The 18,366-nt window shown below is 40.1% G+C and overlaps 1 protein-coding gene across 1 annotated transcript in view; it reads right to left on the minus strand.

Moving 5' to 3' along the window:
* Positions 1-7,045: 7,045 nt before the first annotated feature.
* ZEB1 (zinc finger E-box binding homeobox 1) overlaps positions 7,046-18,366 on the minus strand; it is a 198,753-nt gene continuing 187,432 nt past the window's right edge. Inside the window, exons 8-9 of the mRNA XM_075315503.1 lie at positions 15,043-15,223; positions 7,046-9,580 (exon numbers count right to left, since the gene is read on the minus strand). Coding sequence (XP_075171618.1) covers positions 9,051-9,580; positions 15,043-15,223 — 711 coding nt within the window. The 3' untranslated portion in view covers positions 7,046-9,050. The remainder of the gene's footprint in view (positions 9,581-15,042; positions 15,224-18,366) is intronic.

Raw genomic sequence — 18,366 nt, forward strand, 5'->3', positions numbered from 1 at the left:
ATTTGAATATCATACTTTGTAAATACTTAATCCGACTGTATGTCATAGTTTTTACCAATGTTATTTGTTTGTTTCTCCTTTTGTATATGTCTACTGTATATTATTTGTTTGATATAGCATGAAGTAATGCTATACAGCACTTTGTTTTATTGTTTTTGTTAGAACTGTTTTATGTATAAACTTTGAAAACCTAATAAAAATTATTGAATCATAAATCTTTATGTAGTAACGACTAATTTGATTTCTCAGTTGTTTTTCTATAGGTGATGTAAACGTTTCTACTGAGACGGAAATAAGGAGATTACATGTAAAACAATCACAAGTAATTAATACATGTAAAATGTTAAATATCTGAAGAGGTCATTATTGCATAATTTAAGTTTTGTTCATTTGTAGAGCCACGAGGTTGGTAGGCTCAAGCTATATAATATAATTATGATTTGAGAACTCTATTATATTTACATACATGCAGAGAAGGAACCTGATTTATAAATCACGTGTTTATCTGTTTATTGTTATCAGTTATATGAAAAGTGAAATACTCTCTGTATTGATCCCTAATGATTTAATAAAAAAAGATCTGATTTAAAAAAAATATCTGAAGAGGTTGTCCATTACTTTTACATTGATGACCTATTCTAAGGATAAGCCATCATTGTCTGATTGGCCATGGCCAGGGTCCTACACCCGACACTCCCGACGATCAGCCACTCTTTCTGCTGGCACTGGCAGCAACTGGCTGGAAATGCTCATTCCAGAGCTGCCCAGTCTTCTAGATAGCGGATGCGGCCGGTTACTGCATATCCACCTTCCATTCAAATCAATAGGAGATAGATGTGCCGTACCCGACCACCATCAGTTGACGGAGCAGCTCCAGAAATGAGTATTTCTGGCCACCACTGACACCAAAAATGGCTGATCAGCAGAGGTGTCGGGTGTAGGATCCCGGCCGATCAGACATTAATGACATATTAGGGATAGGCTTTCGATGTAAAAGTAATGGCCAACCAATTTAAATCGAAAAATGCAACGGAGAATGGAACTCCTTGCAGGTCCCATTACTAATCTAGGGCTTAGTGGCTGCTGTGAGCTGTCATTGACCCTTTATTACCCCAGTTGCCACTGCGCCAGGGCAATCTGGAAGATCCGGGTAAAGTTTCGAGACTGTTGCATTTAATGTGTCCACCCATATCCTGTCCACCGCCACTAACTTGAGAACGGCGACAGCTATAGGCATAGAAGTGGTGTCTAGGTGTAGTAAAGTATCCATGCGCTACGCAATGAAACCACCTATATTGCCACCTGGTGGAAAACAACGGAGTTAGCATTTTTGCGAATTGACACCTTGCATACAGAAATGCTATGATATGAAACCCATGACCCTCCCCCCCAAAAGAAACATTGAATGCTGGTCACGCGTATGGCGCTCATTTAACTTTGATGCTCAAAGTGGCCACCGTCAGCTGCAATGCACATCTGGACTTTGGACAGCATGCTGTATCTTGCTGCATGTTGTGCAATATAGTAGATGACACGTTTGCACAAGCATCTGTGATACGTCGTCGTAGGTCCTGCAATGTTGGTGGAGGGGTCGCATACACCTACTGTTTGATGTGACCTCACAGAAAGAAGCCCAGTGGGGTAAGGTCAGGTAAGTGTGGAGGCCACTCCACACAGCCACCATACTCAATGACTTGTCGGAAGGTCTCCATGAGGTATCGCTTCACGTCCGCAGCCTTGTGAGTTTTTTTATGCATTCTAATCCTAGCATTTATGTATGCAAGGTGTTGTAGCGCATGGCTACTTTACTATACCTACACACCACTTCTATGCCTATAGCTGCCGTCGTTCTCAAGTTAATGGGGGTGGACAGGATATGGATGGACACACTGTGATACTGTATACACACACACACACTAGATAGAGAGATATATATATATATATCTCTATGTGTATATATATAAAAATATAAATATAACTTTTTTTTAAAAAGAAAAAAAACATCATTACAGTTTGAGGTTATTCGTTAGTTTACAGTTATATAAAGAATTTTTTTATGTGCAATATGCATGAACATTGGAATAAGGCCAATGAACATTTTTTGACACAAAAAAAATAATATAAAAATTAAGTTTTTGAGTTCATTTTTCATTTGTTTATGAACAACTATGTTCACGTACAGTATATTAATGCAACAGGTATTCAAATAAAACACTTAAATTAGCAAAAATCAAGATTTTTATAGGTCTGGTCAAAAATGACCGGAACATTATAAGTGTATAGTAGACCCGAACAGAACAATGCTGTTAAATAAAGGGGATTGTAGAGGTCAGGAATCTCTTCGGGTTCTATTCCATGGGTAGAGAAATCATCGTCAACACGCAGCAATGGCCAATAAAGCAAGCTGATTGGTCATCCTTTACGTTAAAGCTGTGGGTTTCAAAAGTCTTAAGCATTTGTGAAAAACCCTTTATATTAAAGATCTCAGAACCTCCCTCTGTTTACAGAGAGAGATAGCTGGAAAAAAACCCCAAAACAAAAACAAAACAGCTTTTAGATTTACTTGGCCTTCTCCAGCTGTCCCATAGCCCATGAATGGAGCAAATGACGAATATTCTCCTCTCTATTCCACTACTGATGGGGTTTTTGCAAGGCTCCATCCTCGGAATACAGTAGTTTGACATCCCAGTTGCTGGATCCTCAGCGATCAGCACGTTATTCCCTCTACCTATGTAGATTCTGGGAACACCCATTTTAAAAAAAAAATTATTTAAGACTCCCTTGACCATAAGCCAAATGGAATGTAGATCTCCGATAGAACCCACCCATCTAGACAGACCCCCGCCATATTTATAAAAATCCCACACCAAACCCCAGACCAGATGTAGTGTTACTTGCTTCACCCTGAAGTGCGCCTCACTCTATGGCACCACTGCATACAATATTCTGTTGGACCAAGTGTCAGGACACTGACCCATAGGAGACCGGTATTGTGATTAACAGCCTGGGCCTATTACAGATTTTGCAATAGTGTAGTCTTATGTTAGAGGGCGTGTATACTTTCCCAGTAGCGCCACCGCAGAGGTAACTAAGTTTTACCCAGCACCCATTTAGTTCAGTAGGCACTCCTCCCTTTGACCAAGTGAATATCCGGAATCATGGACTGTGATTGGGGTATTGCATTGCCACTCACAACCCATATAATCTGTACACAGGTTTGGCGCCATTTTTATTTTTTAAACTAGCCCCTCATTATTTTGCTCTCCATTGCCTTGCAAATGTTGCGTACCCCAACCATACGCCAAATTTCGTTCTACAATATGTTTGTAACAGTGTTAGAGTTTCTTTCAAATCCCCTTTTGTCCTCGTGAGTAACACTCTGCATGTGAATATTTTAAGTGGAATTAGATGTGAGGATTTTAGAAAGCATTTATTGCCTTGTTTAAATGTCTTCTGTTTGCAGGATGGTTATGGAAAAATCTTGTAAGCCATGATTCATGTCATCCACATGGAGATTTACAGTGACATTTTCCCTGTGTCATGCAGACTGTGGTCAGACTGCACTTTGTAGGAATAGTCGCAGTAAGCAGAACCTCATTCCCTGTGGAACAGATGGTGCTTTTTGATACTCATCAAGGCGAATGCTGTTATACTCCAAATGATCCGTGAAAGCAGATAGGAAATATACAGATAGCAGTTTAATATGGAAGTAACCGGGCAGATACAGTGCGTAATATAGGTACATACATGAATGTATAGACACCAATCAGCCATAGCATTAAAACCCACTTACAGCTGAAATGGAACATTGCTTACCTAGTTATAATGGCCCCTGTCATGGGCCAATGTATATCAGGCAGAATAGACAGTTCTTGAAGTCGATGCAGATAATATTGGCAAGAGCCAAATTGTGATGGCCAGATAACCGAATCAGAGGATCTCAAATGGCAAGTCTTGTTGGGTGTTCCTAGTATACAAAGGTTAGTACCTACCAAAAGTGGTTCAAGACAAAAACATGGTTATGGGTGCACAAGGCCCATTGATGTGTGTGGGGGCGAAGGCTTTTGGTCCATGTCATCTACAGACTGGTTAGAGAGCTAAATCCTCCCCCCCCTCCCTTTACATCACAATTTGGATTCTTCAGACCAGGCCACTACCTTCTATTGCTTTATGGTCCAGTTCTATAGCTCATCTGAGCTCTGTTGATTCTTTTAGCAATGGATATACCAGTGTTCCCAGTTTAGCAGTCATCATGCCATAGAGAACTATAGCTATATAATACGTGTTGACTACTGGGAACATGCCGTAAGACTTACAGCTTTAGGGATACTCTGAACCATGACAATTTTGCGCATTATTACGGCTCAGATTTTTATACCTGCCCATTTTTATGGCTTTTAGGCTAAGAACGCACTTTGCGTTCTCCTACTTGCAGTTCTAAACGCACGTTTTCGGCTTAATTGGTTGCCTTTTTCTGAACTTTGGCGTGTGTGTAAAGGGACATATCAAATCATTATTTTGATGACCAAAAAGCATGCGTTTTGGAAGTCCAAAACGCATGTTTTCTGCACATAAAGAGAAGGTAAAACGCAGGAATTTGAAGGAATCTTGGTTTTTGCCATTTTTCATTGACTTCAATGTTAGCAAAACGCACCCAAAATGGCAAAAACAATTGACATGTTGCTTCTTTGAACGCATGGTTTTTGCCACAAAATATGCAAATTAAACGCAGCGTTTTGAAATGCAAAGTGCGGTCTGAAAATCACCATTTTCCATTGATTTTGCTGTGAAATCAAAACGCATGCCTTTTGGCATGAAAAAGGTGCTTCTCAAAACGGACCTAAAAAGCACCTAAAACTCAGGTGGAAACACAAAGTGCGTTCTTACCCTTAAACACATAAATTGACTACTCACATGCTGCCGCTCCTTAACTGGAATTTTACAATTTTCTTTTTAGGTGGTAAATTAACATTTTAGATACTTAGTGGCGAGTGAATTTATATAAAATTTCTTGCATTAATAATAATAATAATAATAATAATAATAATAATAATAATAATAAAAAGTACGTTTTAATTAATAGTTCTTCGAATAATAATAAAGTTTCACAGTTGGTTGTCTTGAAAAATAAAAAAAATGTTCCTGTGCTGAGATAATCTTAGAAGTATGCCCCTACTGTGTAATGGCCATGTTCGATCATTCAGAGCTGCTCCAGTTCATGATCGGCACATATCACAGCTCCTGGCCAGGGTGGGGAAGTAGAAGTCACTTATGATAAGTGAGTAAACAGATGAAACAGGAGAGGCTCACAGCTACTGCTTTCTGAGCTAACACTTCCCTGCCTGTTTAATCACAGGAGCGAGTGTTTGGTCTGCATCACCAGTCCTTTTGAGCACAGTACAAATCAAGTCATTGACACAAGCTTGGTGGCCACTGATGCTCCTACCTCACTAACTTGAATTATGATGAGCACAAAGGACTGATAATGTGGCAGATAAACTCACCCTTGTGTTACTGTAAGGGGGTCTAAGGCTCTGCCACCCTCCCCTGAGAGATAGCAGACATTGTAAATATACGTGTAATAAAGTTGAGTGCTGTGTGTTGGTTGGCCAATAAGTGGCAATGTTCCTTAAGGGACCGCTTTCCTGGTACTCCTTGAGTAGGAAGGGGTTAGTTCAGGAAGGCTGTACGTTATAAAAGGGGCAAGTTGTAGGAACAAAGGATGAGAGTCCCCCAGTAAGGAGCAGATTAGAGGCCCAAATTTGGATTTGATGTGACCCTCAGGGTCCAACTAAGACACCACACGCGTGGGGTCCTGTGAGTGGAAGCACTGACAGAACCACGTCCCCTGATAGCGGGTATAGTCTGGATGGCAGCCGTTCCCTGGAAGAATTCCCTTCAAGAGACTGAGGGTCAGTGTGCCCCTAAGGATAGGTTGGACCTGAGCGTGTGAGAAGATAAGCTTGCCACAAACGGTGATGTCTAATGAAGAGATGAGGGGCTTAGTGGTGCTTCCTGAGATCCAAGTGTCAGGGAAGAGCCACCCCAACATTACCTCAGGCAGGAAAATGTGTTACCTCAAAGTAGCAGCTGTGAGCCTCTGCAGTTTTGTCTGTATACTCACTCATTATAAGTGACTTATGCTTCCCCCGCTGGCCAGGTATGAGCCAGCATGATCTGGAGCAGTTCTGCACGGTTAGACACTGCCATTACAAAAGTACCGTATTTTTCAGATTATAAGATGCACTTTTCCTCCCCAAAATTTGGGAGGAAAATGAGAGGTGCATCTCATAAGCTGAATGTAGCTTACTGGGGGGGTGGTGGAGAGGGGTTGCAGGAGGAAGTGCTGCAGGTGGTGCTACTGCTCGCTGCGGGCAGTGAGGCAGGAGCTATCCTGAAAATGTCAGCAGTGCGGGCTTCAAATATTGGCGCCCGGAGTCTGCGCGTGTGCAGATGGAGCTCTGTGCTCAAGATCTCATCTGCGCACGCTCTGCCTCCAGCCCATTGATCTCCCAGCAGCAGGCTTAAGGAAAATAGTACCCGGAGGTAGCGCGTGCGCAGAGGAGATCTCATTGAGCCGATCGCTCAATCTGCACGCGTGCCATTTCTTTATGGATGTTTTCTCTGCCTCACAGCTCCCATAGAGAGCATCTGGGATATCTGCCGCACCGCCCACAGCACTGCCCTCCTCCATCACAAACCCTGCCTCCTGTAACCTTGTTCCACCACCGCGCCCGCCCCTCCCTCCCTCCCTGATAAGATACTACTGGATCATAAAATGGACACCCCCCGTCCTTTTTTCAACATTTCTTCATCTCTAAATTTGGGATAATGAAAATTACGGTACACAGGGCTGCACAGACAATTTATGGGAGGAAAAGTGCGTCTATAATCTGAAAAATACGGTACCTCATCAGGCTATTTTCTTTTATTCTGTGTCCTGAAAAAAAAAAAATTATTCAACCACCAAAACTTGCATAAATCAAAAATGGTAGAAAGTAACTTGCAGCCATGTAATTTACCCAAGAAAGACGACGGAAACGAGTAACTTGTTGATGTATTTTATTGTGAGAGAGGGAGCTTGGTAAAAAACTAGAAAATGACTATGATATTACAATGAACATAAAAAGGTATGTTTCATTTGCTTTTTTTTTCCCTGCCAAAAACATACAAAAAAACCCAAAAAACAAACAAAAAACACATGGATACAAGAACTAATTGGCACAAAAAAAAAAAAAAAAAAAAAGTTAAACTTTGTTCCCACTTCCCAACACTGTTTCTTAAAATTCATCTAATTTGGCTTGCTAAGGACAATAATTATGGTGTTTAACGATAATCTGAAATAAACTGCTTGGCATCGGGCCACAATTGTCACAGTGAATTTCATAAAGTTTCTTTTACATATCAAAATCCAGATAACGGTAACAAGGATTTGATTGCAAGTGTAAATCTAATACATTCCCGTCTTAAATTACCTGTTCTACAGTCCAAGGCAAGTATAAATGTCAACATAACACTGTTTAAATCAAATCTCAATGCAAGAGAACCATTTGTAGCTCTACTTTAAATCTTATCAACTTTCCAAAATTTCATACTAAAATATATTATTGTATTAATACAAACTACAGTTTTATACACTAGACTGTGTAATAAATAAAGAAATATAAAAATAAGACACATAAATATAAAAGTTTTCTAAAACTAAAAAGGTACAGGTCAGTAAGAAGGGTATTAATACTGCCGGGTTTTGAAGACATACAGTACACAAACAAAACAAAAAACAAAAAAAAAAGTTGCACAGACCTAAACTAACAAACTTAAAAATAATACTGATAGGTAAGTTTTTGTTTTTTTTCATCTTTTCTTTTTTTAGCTAACACCATTAATAAAACGAGGTCTATAATAGTTAGCATTTTGGAGCAAATATTGGCAAATTAAATTTTTGTTTTAAAATGGTTTAGAAAAAAAAATAAGAATAGAAATAAATAAAATAAAAAAAAAAAAAAAAAAAAAAAAAAAGATAAAACACTGGAATTAGAATTTTGATTAAAAGGTTTGTTGGCTTTAGCTACATAGAAGTGATAGAATTCCAATACTACAAATGCTAGTGATTACAGACCACCATTAAATAAAGGCAAAGCCTTTAAAATACTGAAAATGGCACTTACAGCACAGAAAGTCCTGAATAAGGCCAAGAGAAGATACATAGCTTTAAATCCTTCATATAAGTACTACATTTCAAGCAAATATTAACACTGATGTTTGCAGTTTTCTTTCCCAGAATAAAATGTTAGTCCCTGCAAATTGGAGCTTCATTAAAAAAAAAAAAAAAAAAAAATTGTAACGCATTGATAAGAACACACCTCTTATTTCCACACTGCCGTCCCTCTTAAGGCTAAAAAATATGCTGTAAATTATATATTTTTTTTTCTTCAAACTATATCATCTATAAAACTCTACCTAGTCTTGGACAGGACAAGGTAGCAGTAACATTTAAAATATGAATTATTTGTAAAGGAATTTTGTAGTGCAGTTATACTCACATTTCTTTTTTTTTTTTTATAAAATAAAATACTGAAGCAGATTTAGTAGATGTCTGTAACGGTAATAATAAGTATAATAAAGAAAAAAGAAAAAAAAAAAAAAAAAAAAAAAAAAAAAAAGATAAAAATTTTCTCCCAAATGTACAAACTATCCAACACAAGAACAAAAACATAATACTGATAGAAAATATATGTTTCCAGATGTGAATATGAGCAGGATGGGCAGGTTTCCGTAAAACCAGATTTCAACTTCTGAGTCATTATATACTGGATGTTGCATGTAACAAACGAGTTTCCTAAATTTTTTTAAAATTGCTGTGAAAAATTTCTAAGTTTGAGATTCAGGCACACCTGGATTTTTTTTTTTTTTTTTAAACACAGTAGTGAATAGAAATCACAGTATACACACTACTGTGTTTCAGAGAAAAAGCATGTATAATATAGAATAAATTTCATTAGAGCGTCAAAAGACTTTTTTCCATAGTGGAAAAATAAAGAGAAAACCGGCTAAGGTTGGGCAGCCTCATTTTCTGACACGTGATTTTCCGCCTCTTCTGCTTCCAATTTTATATTATCTACACATTCGTCATCCTTCAAGGTACCTTCCAATGTTCCTGGTTCAACCCCTATCTCTGAATCCTCTAGATCGTGCGTTAAAACACTTTCCTTTTCATCCTGTCCATCATCTGTATCTTTCTCATCCTCTTCCTCCTTCTCGCTGTCATCTTCCCGTAAGATGCTCTCGCGTTCGTCAGAGTCTATCTGAGATGGAGACGCTTGGGAATCTACATGTTCGTTGCTGAGGGTTTCTTGCAAAGTTTCTTCGTGCTCCGTGCCGTCGCGTTCCTCTGCCTCCTTCTTGCAGTAGGAGTAACGATGGTTCATGTGTTGGGAATAGGATCCGGAGTGTGAAAATCTCTTGCCACATTTGTCACATTGGTAGGGTTTCTCTCCAGAATGGAGACGCATATGTTCAATTAAATGGTGTTTGTGTTTGAACGCCTTCGTACAGATCCCACACTCGTGCGGCCGCTTTCCTGGAAACATTGAACGAAAAGAAAGATGAAACATAACATGTATAACAAAAGAAAAAAAAAAATATTGACATAGCATATAACTAATGATGAGCGGGCACTACTATGCTTGGGTGCGCGGTTCACGTTAAAGATCACCAAGATATTCCTATATAACCTAAAGCCAGTGCTATACTGGCACTATCAGGCTGATTCTATACATACCTTTAGTGGTCAGCTCAGATGTATAGTTTTTGAAGTCCAAGCAAGTAAAGTTTGTGAAATGAGCAGCTTTTTGATTGGCAGCAGCTGCCAATCAGGTAATAGCTGGGATGGGATTTGATAGTGATTCCCATCCCCTTACTTGGTCCTCACCCTCTCTTATTTATGGTAATTCCATTACAGAAGAGTTTTTCTAATATCTTCACTAAGATGGTGTCGGAGTTGGCACCTGCACATAGTGCTGGTCTCCAGCATCATGTTTGTGGAGATGAGTAACCGGACGTCACACTGTTTCTTGGTTGAGCCTAGAATGTATGGGCTACTTCTAGGTTAGCGGGTGTGACCAGCTTGGTTGGTGTGGCGATGTTTCCTCCTGTCTCCTATAATCATGCAAGGAGGGCTTGCCACCTCCCCCCCTTCCTCCTAAACCCATTGCCTGGGGAGTCTTACGCCAAAGACCACCACTTCCATGCCCTCACATCCTGTGTTCTTGTCGTGACCGCGGGAGCATGCGTGTGGAGACCGCCCCCAGAAACAGTTGATCAGGTGGAGAGTAGAGTGGAGGAACAAGCCAGGACAGCAGCATTCATTTCACTGTCCCGCAGGCAGGGCATATGAACTTACCTGCGGGATGACGAGATGAACGCTGGCCTGACACGTTCCTCTACTCTGCTCTCCAACTAATCAGCTGTTCCTGCAGGCGGTCTCCCCTGCTGTTGTGACCGCGCACATTCTCGAGGTCACCACAAGACCAGAAGATGCGAGGGTGCATGCAAAGTATTTTTCCATTAGAAGTTGGAAAAATAAAAAGGCAGAAAAAAAACAAAATTTAAAAAAAAAAAAAAAAAAAAAAAAAAAAAAGACCATTTTGGTTCTTGTGTAAAATTAATGAATTGCGAGTGCACTTCTGATGAATTGGGTGGAAATACATCAGCTAAAACCACAAGACAAAAAAGAAAGACTGATTTAACCTTTTCCTATCCTGAGTCCCCCCGGGGGAGGGGACATTTCAAAAATTCCGTTACACTCCTTTGTCGGGCTACTGCCTGGTTTATCATTCACATGTGACTAAATGGATTTCCTGTTGATTTTTAAAAAATTCATTCATATTGCAAAATTCTGTTTGACGTTTTTTCCCAATTCTAATAGGATTTCAATGGGCAGAACAGGAAAGTTTATTGGATATGAAAAGGTTAAACCCGCAAATGATGAATCGAGGCCCATAGATTTTGGTTGTTCATTATTATACTACAAACTTTAGTAAACAAACTTCATTAAATTAGAAATCATGAGAGAAACGTGAAGAAAGATTCTGCAGATAGAATATACGAATAGGTCAGATATATACATTGTACCATGATCATGCTCATTCGGTTTTCAATAATGAAGGGGGAATAAACGCTAAATAATTAAACCCAAGATAAAAACAAAAATGAGTCCATACCTTGCAGTAAGTGAATAGGCATATGTACTAACGGTAGAGTACTTCGTAACACTGTTTTCGATCAAGAAAGTGTAAAAGCCCCGGTCAGTACGGTACTATCCTCTTATTAAAACGTTCCCCTTATGCCAATCGACATCAATGTAGATAAGGGCAGAGCAGGCCCCCCCACATCTACATTGAGGTCGTCTGACACAAGACTACATTTTAATAGTAGAGGTTAGGACTATTCAAACTTATTCCGCCGGCGCCGCCATCACTGACAGGGAGCTATAGTTGCGACGTCCTCTGTCCGGGTGGCCTATACCCGGCTCGTCTGTGCCCGGCTGGCCTATACCCGGCTCGTCTGTGCCCGGCTGGCCTATACCCGGCTCGTCTGTGCCCGGCTGGCCTATACCCGGCTCGTCTGTGCCCGGCTGGCCTATACCCGGCTCGTCTGTGCCCGGCTCATCTGTCTTCACCCTTGCACTGCACAGCTGCAGGGCTCCCGCACTCTACACTCCGGAAACAGTGACGCACGAGCGGTGACTGCTAAGGTACACCTTGTCAGGATGGGATGGCTTTTACAATTTTTTGATCAAACACAGTTTTCCCAAGTACCCCATGCAATTTATATGTACTATTATTACTGTATTTTTCAGTTTACAAGACGTACGTACTGGTCTATAAAACGTACCCCAAAATTTCTAGAAGAAAAAAAGTAAAAAAAAAAAACAACAAAAAACAAAACTGGGGGTGAAAATGGGGCCTGTCTTATGAACCGGTTGTATCTTACTGGGCATATCTTGCAGGGCATATGCACACTTTGTTTCTATCTTAGGATTTGTCTATTAAATGGCGACGACAATGTGAACATGCTTCTATACACCACATGTATACCAGCTTCTGCTCCAGCTTATTTCTTTGGTTTTACCAAAATAATTAAACAGATATATTGCCATAATAACCTTTAAGCATAAAGAATTATCCCGCTCATCATCTCTGCATTCTGAAAACTATTATGTATTAATTTTGAAGGTTTTTATTTATTTTAAATTTATTGCAAAATTTTAAAAAAGGTAATATATAATTGATTAAATAAGTTAAAAAAAAAATAACAAAAAACATTGTTTTAATTGGATAGTAGACATGATCAAAAAGTTTTGCGGAATCCAGTTCCAACCACCGGTCTGCTGTTCTGCGGAGGCCAGACTTCCCTCTTGCAGGCAATATCCTCCACCCGGCATCTCCAGACCCCTGTGCTTCTTCTTGGGCCCTACGATATCATGACATTGACATGGGCGGCACGGTGGCTCAGTGGTTAGCACTGCAGTCTTGCAGCGCTGGGGTCCTGGGTTCAAATCCCACCAAGGACACCATCTGCACGGAGTTTGTATGTTCTCCCCGTGTTTGTGTGTGTTTCCTCCGGGTTCTCCGGTTTCCTCCCACACTTGAAAGACATACAGATAGGGACTTTAGATTGTGAGCCCCAATGGGGACAGTGTTGCCAACGTATGTAAAGCGCTGTGGAATTAATAGCGCTATATAAATGAATAAAATTATTATTATTATTATTATTAATATTGTGGGGTCTAGCGAGCAATAGATGGCAGGTGGAAGGATGTCAGACACAGAAAGTTTGACTGCAACGGAGGAATGGAACAGTGATCGGAACTCAGAACCACAAATCTTTTTGTTAATCTTTATTAAATATATTAACTTATTAAATTTACTTTGGAGAGATCTGGAATTTGACAATTAAGGTGTTAAGCCCGGACACTTAATAATCCAGTGCAAAAGCGGAGAAGTATATGCAAATTTTGCGACTAGATATTATTTGGATTTCCTTCTAAATTATATTACAATAATTTTATTATGCCTCAATTAAAAATTATTGACTTTAGAGCAGAACAGAACTAAAAATAATAGCACTGCCCTGATCCAGCCTCCACGTCCGGTAGTGCCAAAGTGGACGTGCAATTATTTTTGCTCATCTCTAGTTGACTTATGATTGATTCCTATTATGTCATGAGGATACCAAAATAATTTGATTTGTGTTTTTTTGTACATTTGACACATGAGACTAAGTTCACATGTCCAGTAATCATCTGTTAGAACTGATCCAGCAGCAGAGATCCATTGGCAAAACAGTTCTGCAAACAGAACTTTGTCAGTTTTGAAGAAATTCATTTTTGCCGGATCAGTTTTGTTTTTTTTTTAACATAGGGGTTTACGTAAAACAGATCAGTTTCTGAATCTGGATATTGCATTCATGGGGTAAAGGGATACAATGACTACATACCTGTATGCAGTTCAAATTTGGAGAGAAAAGGGTTAATAGACCGCACTGCCGTAAAAAAAAAAAAAGAAAAAAAAAGGAGGAGCCATGTAGAAGGAATGATTTTATTTGTCTACACATTTCAAAGTCTTATGGCCCACCCTGAGGAAAAAGCCATAAGTATGAATACACCCTGATTAAAAAAAAAAAAAAAAAAAAAAAAAGGGAGTAAAGCTGAATTAAAAATGGCGGCTTTGCAGATGGCCGCCATGGGCGTCACCTGGCCTCAAATGTTTTGCCCCTCCCATGTACCAATATGCCACAAACCGTAAGGTGATATCAGCAACCACTTCCATACTTATGGCCCACCCAGGGTGTATCCATACTTATGGCCCACCCAGGGTGTATCCATACTTATGGCCCACCCAGGGTGTATCCATACTTATGGCCCACCCAGGGTGTATCCATACTTATGGCCCACCCAGGGTGTATCCATACTTATGGCCCACCCAGGGTGTATCCATACTTATGGCCCACCCAGGGTGTATCCATACTTATGGCCCACCCAGGGTGTATCCATACTTATGGCCCACCCAGGGTGTATCCATACTTATGGCCCACCCAGGGTGTATCCATACTTACTAATGGCCCACCCAGGGTGTATCCATACTTACTAATGGCCCACCCAGGGTGTATCCATACTTATGGCCCACCCAGGGTCTATCCATACTTACTAATGGCCCACCCAGGGTGTATCCATACTTATGGCCCACCCAGGGTGTATCCATACTTATGGCCCACCCAGGGTGTATCCATACTTATGGCCCACCCAGGGTGTATCCATACTTACTAATGGCCCACCCAGGGTGTATCCATACTAATGGCCCACCCAGGGTGTATCCATACTACTGGCCCACCCAGGGTGTATCCATACTTATGGCCCACCCAGGGTGTATCCATACTTATGGCCCACCCAGGGTGTATCCATACTTATGGCCCACCCAGGGTGTATCCATACTTATGGCCCACCCAGGGTGTATCCATACTTATGGCCCACCCAGGGTGTATCCATACTTACTAATGGCCCACCCAGGGTGTATCCATACTTATGGCCCACCCAGAGTGTATCCATACTTATGGCCCACCCAGGGTGTATCCATACTTACTAATGGCCCACCCAGAGTGTATCCATACTTACTAATGGCCCACCCAGAGTGTATCCATACTTATGGCCCACCCAGGGTGTATCCATACTTATGGCCCACCCTGTATATGATTTGTCCTGAGGAAGAAGCCATAAGGCTTTGAAAGGTGTAGACAAATAAAATATCATTCCTTCTACATGGATCCTCTTTTCTACGGCAGCGCGGTTTATTAACCCTTTTCACTCCAAATTTGAACTGCCTCTCCACGTGGGTTCCATTGCAGCCGTATTTACGCCATTACAGTGGTTGTGACTCTCACACCCACGTCAGGTGAGTCTACCCTTACAAACCCTTTGCTGGCAGTGTTTTAGGATAAAACACTATTTGCGCCGTCTCTTCCAGCACTTTTAACCGTACATACCTGTATGTTCATACTTGTGCCTCAGCAGGGAACTGCTCTTTTGGAATATTTTATCACAGAGGTCACAAGCGTACAGGCCGTTCTCAGTCTTCTTCAATTTCTTTTTGGGTGGAGTGGAATCTGAATCGTTTTGATCTTCTACATTGGACACTCCCTCAGAACTTGTGTCCTGTCTCTCGTCCTAGAATAAAAATTGCAAAAGTTAAAGTTCAAGATTTGCTTATTTCCTCTGATCCACGCACCCGACCCCTTACGGAGCCTGCTGTAATATAATCCCTGTGTATAACGTTACGGCAGTGGAATCTATGAGCAGTGACTCTTCTCAGAGCTATGAAACCTGTGTATACAGATGTCGGAGCCCATATACAATCATCAGGGCGTACAGTCGTTTTTTCTATTTGTTATAATAGACAGCATTGACATTTGCAGTCGACAGTCAGAGCTGAAACATCTAAAATATTCAGGAGCGTTGTCCATCAGACAAAACTTACGTTTAAAACTGGTGGTTACTTACTTATTAACCACTTCACCCCCGGATGATGTTCCATTTTTTTTTTCCTCCCCTAACCAGAGCCATAACTTTTTTATTTTTGAGTCAATCTTCCCATACAAGGGGTTGTTTTTTGTGGACTGAGGTGTACTTTTAAATTAAACCATGAGTTTTACCAAAGACAGCAAAAATATTCCAAATGCAGAAAAATTGCAAAAAAAGTGCGATTATACAATTGTTTTTGAGATATTTTATTCACGGTGTTCACTATATGGTAAATCTGATGTGTGGGTGTGATGCCTGAGGTCGGTACGAGTTCGTAGACACCAAACATGTATAGGTTTACTTTTATCTAAGGTGTTACAAAAAAAAAAAAAAAAAAAAAAAAAAAAAAAAAACAAAAACAGAAGTTTGTCCAAAAAAAGTTACACTTTTTGCGCGATATTCCGTGATCCATAGCGTTCTCATTTCTTGGGATCTATGACTCTGTGATGGCTTATTTTTTGCGCCCTGAACTGACGTTTTTAAAATGGTACAATTTTTGCGCAGATACTACTTTTTGATCTCCTGTTTTTGCATTTTGCGGCGACCAAAAAATTTAATTTTGGCATTTTTTTGCAGTTATGCTGTTTATCGATCAGATTAACTGATTTTATATTTTGATTGATCGGGCGTTTCTGAATGCATCGATACCAAATGTGTGTATTTTTTAACCCTTTAATTTTCAATGGGGGGTGATTTGAACTTTTAGGTTTTTTGTCTTTTAATTTAAAACTTTATTTTTTATTTTATTAGTCCCGCTGGGGGGCTATAAGGCTTAGTAATCTGATCGCTCATTCTTTTCTCTCGATCAGAGCAGCACCGCTCAGACCGGGAGAAATGCTCATCTTTTATAACCTGCAGTACTCGGATGCTGGTTACAGGACCGTAGTCATATGTTACAGGAGTCCTCACATGACCCTCTGCTACCATGACAACCATCGGATCAACGTGATCACGTCACATGCTTCCGGTGGAGGCTGGTGAGTATACGAGTACCGTGATTGCCATTAAAATGGCGCTGTCAGATTTTGACAGTTCCATTTAAGGGGTGGATAGCAATTCCACCCGTGCCTGCGAGGTACACGTCAGCTGTTCAAAACAGCTGACAAGTGCGCTGATCGCCGCCAGCTGCCCGCAGCAACCGGTGGGGATTAACACTGACTGCAGGGACGTAATATTACTGCCCACGGTCGTTACGCGGTTGATAATTCTAAAAAAAAAATAAAAACATAAAAATGGGTCCATTGTTGCTCTATTACTCCAGGTTACTACTGCTGGAGTTTAATCCCAGGTCTCCTTGCTATCTGTTCTGGTTGACTGCAGGTGACTGCAGTAATTAATACCGGACCTTAACGGATCCATGGTAGTGCTGCTCATTTTCTATAACGGGAGGTGCTAGTGGACCACACAAGCCAACTCAGTGACCACAGCAGTCCAAGCAGTGACCACAGATTTGGTTCAGGTGGTACATAACTGCTGCAGCAAAACAGATTTTGTAGTTTGTACAGAATAGGACCACTACAGCCGATCGGCAGATGATTGGTTGCAGTGGGACCAGAAATAAGAGATGGGTAAGCGTTGGGCTTTTGTTAATTCTTTTATCTATTTATTTTTTAAACTAGTCTGAACATTAATAAAAAGATACATTTTTCATCCCCCGGACATCTGTAAAAGAAGATAAAAAACAAAACAAAAAAAAAAACAAAAAAAAAAAAAAAAAAAAAGGAAAAATAGGGCATTTTTGGAAGAAAAAAAAAATAATTAAAATTTGGAAGAGCAGAATGGAAACCAGTCTTGCTGCTACAACTGTTCCGAAGGGAATGGTCAGAGTCTTCCTCACACTCGCGTCTAGTGATGCAGACAGACAAAAGTGAGAAACATTTGAAGTTATACCAAAGCAGATATTTCATTACAAGATAGGAAAATACACAGAAAATATAAATAAAGTTTCTAAAATTCAAAAATTTCACCTAATAAAATGGTAAAATATTCTTTAATTCAGCCAACTCCATGGGGATATTTTAAATCATGAATGCAATTGATAAATCTATCAGGTTATGCCGGCGCTTGCATTGAGATACATATTTTCAAAACGTTCGCTCCCAGGTACACACAGTTCTGGCAAAAATTAAGAGACTACTGCAAAATTTTCCTGATTATTAGGTATATTTGAGTAAAATGGAAATTGTTCTTTTATTCTATAAACTACTGACAACGTCTCTGAATTTCCAAGCAATACATTTTGCATTTATTTTCTGAAAATGAGAAATGGTCAAAATAACAAAACAATGCATGGCTTTCAGACCTCAAATAATGCAAAGAAAACAAGTTCATAATCATTTAGAAACAATACTAATAATGTTTTAACTCAGGAAGAGTTCAGAAATCAATATTTTGTGGAATAACCATGATTGTAAGGCTGTGTCCACGGTAGAATGTTGCTGCGGATTTTTCTGCATGAAAATCCGCGGCTTTCCCGCAAAATCCGCACCTTTTCAAAGGTGCGGATTTACCGCGGATTTTTTTTTTCCCCAATTCTGAAGCTAAAATCCGGATCAAAATCCGCAACAATAATTGACATGTTGCAGATTTTTCCGGATCAAAATCCGCACCAAATCCGCCGCGGAAAAAATCCGCAGCATCAATATTTTGTGGAATAACCATGATTGTAAGGCTATGTGTCCACGGTAGAATGTTGCTGCGGATTTTTCTGCATGACTGACTGACATGACTTATTTCTTCCAAAGACAGTACTAAGGACCAGGGGGCACTCACTGCGAGTGGAAGAAAAG

The sequence above is a fragment of the Anomaloglossus baeobatrachus genome, chromosome 6, assembly GCF_048569485.1.
Source record: "Anomaloglossus baeobatrachus isolate aAnoBae1 chromosome 6, aAnoBae1.hap1, whole genome shotgun sequence".
Lineage (NCBI taxonomy): Eukaryota > Metazoa > Chordata > Amphibia > Anura > Aromobatidae > Anomaloglossus > Anomaloglossus baeobatrachus.